This window comes from Nicrophorus vespilloides, unplaced genomic scaffold (genome assembly GCF_001412225.1).
Source record: "Nicrophorus vespilloides isolate i.1.1-1 unplaced genomic scaffold, Nicve_v1.0, whole genome shotgun sequence".
Lineage (NCBI taxonomy): Eukaryota > Metazoa > Arthropoda > Insecta > Coleoptera > Silphidae > Nicrophorus > Nicrophorus vespilloides.
Window position 1 is genome coordinate 258653 of NW_017099730.1, and position 9212 is coordinate 267864.

The 9212-nt window shown below is 26.6% G+C and overlaps 1 protein-coding gene across 1 annotated transcript in view; it reads left to right on the forward strand.

Moving 5' to 3' along the window:
* Positions 1-5257, forward strand: part of LOC108565423 — a 7497-nt gene extending 2240 nt beyond the window's left edge. Inside the window, exon 2 of the mRNA XM_017924866.1 lies at positions 4814-5257. Within this exon, the coding sequence (XP_017780355.1) occupies positions 4814-5129 (316 nt within the window). The 3' untranslated portion in view covers positions 5130-5257. The remainder of the gene's footprint in view (positions 1-4813) is intronic.
* Positions 5258-9212: the final 3955 nt, after the last annotated feature.

A 9212-nucleotide genomic window follows, 5' to 3' on the forward strand; every position in this document is an offset into this window, starting at 1 on the left:
TTTTCTGTTATTCATTCAAACCTGATTATCCGTATTTTGTGTATGAGCTCAGCTATATCCTGGAGTTACAACTGATTAAATACTGCTGATACTTAATTTTTTTATATATATATCCGGTTCATAAAGTCATTTTGACTAGGGTCTTATCTAATAGTTTTCAATACATCTTGCTGTTATTTAATTGTTGCTTAGATTTTTCGCATTCTTAAAAATAAATTTGCAATGATTTTTTTTTTAAAACGAAAGTGGATTCTCCGAATTCCTTAAATGACCAAATTTATTAACAACATTCAAACAAGTTTCTAATCATAAAAAAATATTAATATATTTTGGTGCATTAATTATGCTAAATGTATAAAAATAACATGGAGATTCCACATAAATTAACTGGATTGAAGCAATTGAATATTTGATTCATTTGGAATAACACGCTTCTAAAATAGGCATATTTTAAATGAACATCAATTACGTGTTACGATCAGATTGAATTCTAGTCGTTAAGATTCATTTAAAAATACTTCTAGCAATTTAAAAACAGTGAGATTATTAAAAGTACATTCAAAACATTTTTTTATGAAAGTATGCAATAATTCTTCCAGGAATTGAACATGGTTTTACCGAATGGAGTCTGTATTACAGTAAATAATGGTAAAGATGTTTTTTATGTGTATTTACTAAACATTTTAATTTATTGACGAAATGAGATAAATCATATTGATTTGAATTGATTATTGACATAAAAAATATATATTTCATTTATATTTTTGTACATGTTTCTAGCATTTTCATTCATTTATGGAAGTCATGTGAGTCCGGATATCCGGGGATGCAACGAATTGCAGTATTTTTGTTATTAATCTTAATATGCTCTATCAATGACATAAATAATTTCATTATTGATGCATGTGTTACAAATATGCAAAGTAACATTAAAAATTATTCGATCTGATATAAATCATTTAATGTTATGCTACCGCATAAAATCCATTTATATTGATTTTATACATATTTTTTCTACTTTTATATCGATTTGAAAAGAATAAATTCTGACGTTTTGCAAACTTCCCCAAACCACATTATCCTTGTTATCTGAAAGTTATTTACACCAATTGATTTTATAATCTAAGGGATTCACAAATGTACTCACTTCTCAGACGCTCGGAAAGTTTTTTACATTGAAATTATAGAAATTTTATTTTTATTTAATTGGTTCTATTAATATCTTTTTAAATGCAATATAATTTATATCACAACATTATTGTAATTATACTACTAATATATGTGACAATATTTAGAACAAATATACAGAAAAACCTTGAAAAGTACCGTTGTATACTTCAATTACACGAAATCTCAAATAAAACGTTAACATATTGTCACAGCCCTCGTAAAATTTTAAATTAGCATTTACCTATTGGTCGCAACTCAATTAAATGTTTAATCGGTCGCTAAATTACAGCTGCCACCTTGTATCAATTATAAACCAGGGTTCCCAACCTTTTTTGGTTTGTGGCGTCCTTAATATATCAGCGGCGCCCCAAGTCAAAACATTGGTCTATCACAGGGAGAAGTTTATGTTAATTGTAGTTTTTCTTCAATTTTCGCGGCACATAGTTTGGGAACTACGACTCCTGGTACATATATGTACCACTCAACTTTATGTCAAGACTAAAGACATTTTATCAGGTTTTATTTGGTTTATTTGTGTACCATTTAGTTGCCTAATGGGTTAGCATAGTGTTTTCGTTTGCGGCAACCCGATTTTTGTTACATCATCATATTTATTTACTTTAATCAATCACACAGTGGGGCGCATCATAATTTATAAGTGTATTTATTTAATATCGCAGAAGTATTTTTACAATTTTACATCTAAGAAGCGTTTTCTAGAAAAAGACAGCGAAAATGTATAAATGCACCAGATGCAAATGCAGACAGATGCAAAACGTGCAAAATCCAAAATACGAATGGTACTTATATGTACCACTAATACCCTTTATGTATTTTGGCCATAAAGGGTTAAAGTATACTTTTTCACAATTCTTAAAAGCATTACTTTGTATCAATGTACAATAGTTTGTACACGAGTAGTTGAGAACATCTTTTAACATAAAAATCTGGATACGAATCTGAAGTACACGGTTTTAAATAGGACGAAACCAATTAATCGTGTTATTCAAAGGTTAACTATATTATTATATAAAATACAATATAATGCATTCCAATTCTGAGTTAATTTCTTTACATAAAAAGATGCGTCTTATAGTCCGAACAATATGATAATTCTAATTGTACGTCAATCCAAATCCAAAATTTCTTAAGTTTTGTAAACTGTCAAACATCGTATGATCACGAAACACTGATTTCCATTTATCATTTTGAAATGATTAATTGCATGAATAATAACGAATTCGTATTTATATTGAAAGAAAATAAACCGTTTCTCTCTGCATGTCCAGATAATGTTATCGTCGTTCTCGTAAACGTATTTATGAAAAACATCATTTGTGACTCATAACTTCTCACTCGCAAATGATTACGCTTGCAACAATTCTTTTGTTAAATATCTTATTTTTCCATGCACATGCGATTAATACATAAATGTATTAAACGAGACATGCGTAATACATGTGATACATCTATTGTTATAAACATTCCTGCAATCTAAAAAAACTTATTTTTACATAGAAAAAAAGTACTTTAAATCACAATTTATTATACGTATGGAATTTTCTGTTTATACAACCTATTTGATGTTTACTAATAAGTCGTTTGTTATTTATATATATTATATTTTATTTCCAGACACTCTAATTACATTAAACATCATTTTTTTGTTAGTACTAGATTTAAAGAATACGTCAACTTGAAGATATTCGGTACGTTTTATTTCTATAATGTTTTTCCATATGTTAATCATAAGGCTAATGACCAAAGTATTTCTGCTACAAAATATTATATTTAACGATCCTTGAAAATGTGATAATTGTTTCAAATGATTTCTATTTAAAGAATATAGATTTTTAAAGTTTCCTAATATAATTATCTTATGTATAACATTTTTGTATTATGGTGATTGAAATACACATATAAACAACTTCATTTATGTTTCAATTATCGACCGTAGTCCTTCCCCCCAGGGAAAATGTAAATACAATTTTAAAAAAGGATAGATATTAGAAAAAGGATATTTGTACTTAGGTTTGTACTTTGTGATTGAAACATAAATGACATTATTGCAAGATATATTTGAAAACGCGTATTGTCTGAGACACAACAAATCACATCTTATGTAAGTATTTGTTAGTTGAAACAAATATAAATACTATTAGTTTGTATCATATAACATATTTTTGTTCCAGAAATTATGCTCTAATTGAAAAATCATTATATAATAAACAAACATTTATTTTTAAACTCCCATCAAATAACATAAATAAATTTAAAAAAACACATGAAACATTGTAACGATCTATGGAAAATGATTATTTTATATATTCTATAATATTGAATAAACTAAATATTATCAAAAAACAATTAATTTTCTAAAGTACAATGTTCTCAAATTACATTTTTTTTATAGAATGTACTCTAAGGACTCAGTACATTCGATAATATTATCGCATTCAATGCTGATCGGAATTTCAGATAAGGACAACGTAAGATCTGATGCAGTGAATACTTACAAATCAGATAAAGATAACAAAAAAGTATGTTTGTAATGGGATTCATTTTCATGGAAGTTTACGTAAAATGTATTTGCTTGAATTATATATATTTACGCTGTTTTCAACTGAATGTTATTTTTACAATATAAGTAATGTTGTTTAATTCTGATTAATTTCATCATTAAATACGTTTCGAATAAACATATTTTGTCTCATGCGTATTTACTTATAACTTTTATGTACTGAAATACCACAAAGTTGCATTTTATGTAGTTCTTCTTAAGTTCAATTGACGTAAATTGTGGTAAAAAAATGTTACAATTCAAAGATTCAATAATATTACTGATTTTATAGTAAACAATAGTTTAAGACATTTATTATTATACTACTTAATTATTATATGAATGTATATCGCATAGTACGGCTTTGATCAGTCCGCATTTACTATGGTTTGGTTTGAAAATTTGAAAATTTTAATTGAGCAAAAGGAGACTATATCCTATTTTTGTGCGGTTTATATATTTTATGTATTTAGTTCCTTGATCCGGTTTCCGGTTTCAAATTTAGAAGCGTGATTGAAACATTAATGACATTATCCAGTGATAATTACCACATTCATGCACTATAGTTCTTCTAAGTTTAGTTTTATGTCGATGAAAAGTTTATTGGAAAAATAGGTTAAGAAGTGTTAAAAATACCTTGATACAAACTTTTCTTATTGTAATGATCCATAGACAATAGTAAACTATTGAAAAGGAAATCTTTATCTATTCATAATCTGCTTATAGATCTAAATGCAATATTTGACCTACATTTTATCTAGTATCCTAAGTTTCATCGCTATACAATGATTCTTAAGAGTGTTATATTAGAATCAATATCATTAATGAAATGGCCAGACTAAATTAAACTAAAAAAATGATACAACTGTATCCGAATCTGCTGGTGTCTATAAATAGAACATTAACCCATTAATCTCAACTCTGCGTGATAACTCCAGTCCATGATTAAAAGTACACAAGCCCCCACATTTAATAATGAACACTCAAAACACTCTCAAATATTTTCAAACCTTATCGCAAATTCTCATAAAGTCATCACAATGAAAAGCTTGTATAATATTACATTTAATTTGTATGTTACAGGTCTGATGAACAGGTAATAGAAATGGAGAAACCCAAAGTCGAAGTTCCGGTTAAAAGGAAGCAGAGCAGTATAATCGATTACCGGAAGACAAGGATAAGTAAAAGCACATCCAATCTGCTCTTCAACACCAACAAGAACTCTCTCATAAACTTATCTGATCTGATAACGCCGGTCGAGGAGGAAATGCTAAGATGTCTGTGCGCCAAAGGGTACACGGAAAGACAGAAAATCCAGAAGTTTCAGACGAAGAGCGAGTCCTGCATCTCCAGGGACACTTTCACGAATATCTGGATCGACTCCTGCTGTTCCGTCTAGCAGAGAGAACGAGCGAAATACGAACATGCTTGCATGACATTAGACTGTGACTGTAAATAACAAATTGTAGAATGATATTTGTACAAAAGAATATTTATTATGCGACCAAAAAAAATTATATATTTATATTTAACTAAATGACTAAAGATTTTCCAAGAAAGTACTTTGTTTTTTCTAATTTAATTATTTATTGTTATTATTTATACGAATGTTATGTATAGAGTTAAATACATTTATTCATTCGGATTGATAATTGATACGTTACATTGTGCTAGGCAACCCAATGAACAATTCTCTCGTTTACTTTGTTATATCTGTGTTACTTAATATATGGAAAGCATATATTAATATAACTTCTTTTTTTTCTAATTTAGGAATTATCTATTATACAAGGACTAAATATTTTATTTTATATTTATTAAAGATAATCTAGTTGATTAATTACTTGGATGAAAGACAGGTTTATTTTTGTTATAAATAAATATTACTATATAAAATATATTTTACTTTACTTTTTATATAATTCCTCAATTTATACAAATATAATTACATAATATCTTCAATTTACAAAATATTGACATATTGTGAAACATTATCCAAATTTAACATACAAAAATGGTTAAAAATTACCGTTATTTTATAAATATGTCTTACTATTTGTGTTGTATATAATATTACATTAAGTACACTTCCTTCACTTCAATTTACACGGTATACACGCTACACTAAACGGGCTAATGCAAAACTAATAACAATATTCGTAACTGTAAGATTATGCAAATATTTGAAAAATTCTTACTACTAAAATATATCTTAATTGTTACTTTTTAAAATATTAAATTAAAAGGTGGACAGATCTATGATCAACAGCTTTTTGCAGCATTTGACTTTTTCTTTAATTATTATTGTATGAAAATGTTATATTATGTTTTTTTTATTGTTGCAATAAGTATTATTAAATTAAAACAATAATATAAATGAATTTGCAAAACCCCATAAAATGAATACAGCAGAAAAATTAAATCTAATCAGAAATCTTGCAAATTCTTTTACCTAGTTCTTGTTTACAGAAATGTAATAAAAATTGTCTAATTTTATTTCATCAAAATTATAAGAATTAATCAATATATTATTTGTTCATTGAATTAACTCGGCCACAAAAAGTTTACATATTTATTATGGGTCTATATCGCAAGTCCGACAACCGAAAGACCGTCTATTGAAATCTCGACGTTCGAAATCCCGACTGTATCGCAATCCCGACTATATCAAAATCTCGACAACGACTACTGTATCAGAATCTCGACAACCATAATCCCGACAAATCTAATCCCGACTTTATCAAAATCCCGAATATCGAAAATTTTTACAATATCATTTTCAAATTATTTCGGAGCATAGACACCTTGTGCCACACTTTAATTATTAATAACAATAAATTATTATTCATTTATATGATTTTGTTGAATTATTCATAATAAACATTAACATTATGAAATAATCTCAAATACAATTAGATTATTAATTGTTATTATTTATTATTAATAACAATTTAAAAGTCACTACGCTGCGGAATAATTTAAAAATGTTATTGTAGACATTTTCGATATAGTCGGGATTTTGATATAGTCGAGATTATGGTTGTCGGGATTTCGATACTGTCGGAATTTCGAACGTCGGGATTTCGATACAGTCGGCATTTCGAACGTCGGGAATTTGATTGACGGTATTTCGGTTGTCGGGCTTGCGATTGCCACCGATGTATTATATATTACGAATTTAACAGACGTAGCATATTGAGTGAAAACTAAATTATAAAAGACAACTATTCATAAATAAATTTATGTTTTTTTTTCTATTTGCTAAGAAATCATAACTTTAATCATATTGTTACTTAAATATAATAATTGCAACAGTTACATAAAATGCATAAGAATAATTATTCATATATTCATATCTTCATATATTCAACCGTTTAAGAATATATATAAATATATTTATAAATAAAACGTATTTATAAAATCATAAGTAAATTAAAATAATTAACTGTTAGGAAGCCTATTTTTGCCTAATTTAGTTATGATAATCACGATGAAGCCAAAATTAAATAATTTTGGCATTCATTAATGATGAAAATTTACTTTTCTTCATTTTTAATCTGCAGATTAATTAACAAAATATCGATAATGTGCGAATTGCAAAAAGCCCTTATATTCTTCAGATGCTCATAAATATTCTCTGATTTATTTTCCTCGAATGTGTTGTTCAAATTGTTAGTTCTTAGTACAATTCGAACAAGTGTATTTATTGTTGTTATTAGATGATTAATCAAAGAGTAATACAATTATTGGCGTGAATGCAATACAAGTCCCAAAGATTTCAATTTTTTAATTGCACTTTAAAAGGACATCAAAATTGTTCGATATAAACATTTATGAATATCTTATTATACAGTTGTCTGATTGTATTCCAAATTGTATTGTATTTTAATCAAAAAACTAAAAAACATTCATAAATATATTTCTATTTATGTACATCTGTTTTACCTTCATTATAGAATTTAAAAATTTAAAGTATAATCATAGAAATAGATCATGTTATAAATAATTATCTTTCTTACTATTTTGGGAACTGGAGAAGGCAAACAGCAGGTTAAATATAATCATACCAAATTGGTTTACTTTTTCATCTTATCGAAAACTATTCCATAATCTATTTATGAAACAGCAGCAAATTATTAATAACTAAAAGGATTGTTATTTTTTAATACAATTTTGTATACGTGTATACAATGATTAAGTAATTTCAACCAAACCAAAAACCAAACTAAAAAATGTTGGAAAACAATTATATTTTTCGAATTCATTTCAAACTATCGCCTTTAGTGCGAACTATGACTATGAGTTGGTCGACAAGCTAGTCGCACACTACGCGAATGTGAACCTACTGAATCTTCCTCCATTCCTTGAACACATTAACGCTATCAAATTATTACGTTTGATTTCTATCACGGATATTTTTTTCCAAAATGCTTCGGCAGGCTTGTAAACAATAAAATATGGAATATGGACACAGCATTGCCAGCAGTTCAAAAGTTATAGCAGTTTTAAGTTGGTTACAGTTCAATTGGGCCACCCTGTATACATAGTTTCAATAGAGAAATCAATAACAACAAGATCATAGAATAATAATATAATATTACAATTACAATTAAATTATACAAAAAATATAGCAAAAAAATATAAGAAATATTACTATCATGCAATTCAAAACTATTTATAATTATATAATTATTTTTAGAAATGTCTATTCCAATAGATTATAAATTATATGTAAATTTAAATAATAATAAAAAATAAAAATAAATCATGTATGAAGTACATGAAAACGTTTTGTTTGATATGATATGTTATAATTAAAAAAATGTATAATGATTTTGTATCATTGTAATCAAATAATTTTCAATATGTTATTATTAGTAATTGATAATGTTAAAATAAAGAGAAAACACTATAAAAAATGTATTGTATATCTGGATAACTTTGATTTTACTAATAATTATAATATTAAACCGGACTAATCGAGAAAATAAATACCTATAAAAATAAACCTTATAAGAAGAGACGCGCTTTTTAAAGGGAAAGAACTGATCATTTATGTATAGAAAAAAATGGGAACTAATTTGTGCTTAATTAAAGTTTAATTTGTTTTTTGCAAAATATGATTTGATTAGAATCTGAAAAATGTGAAAAGAATATGAAAAAAAATATAGTACAAAATTAATTTTTACTTTTAATAATAAATTATTTTCAATGTGTTGATCTTAGAATTATAATTACTGATTGACTATATATAAGTAATTACAATTCATATACATAATAACGGATACATTTTAAAGTCAAGGAAAGTTTCAATGCACTTCACAGACATGATTAAGAAATTAATAACTGAGATTTACTGAGTGATAAGATTATCTTTGATTTGTTTACCCGTTTTCGGTACAAAAATAAATACGGTAACGATGTAAGCATGCATATATAAATGGTCGGACGTGCTCTTATTTATTATTGTTTATCTCGAGGG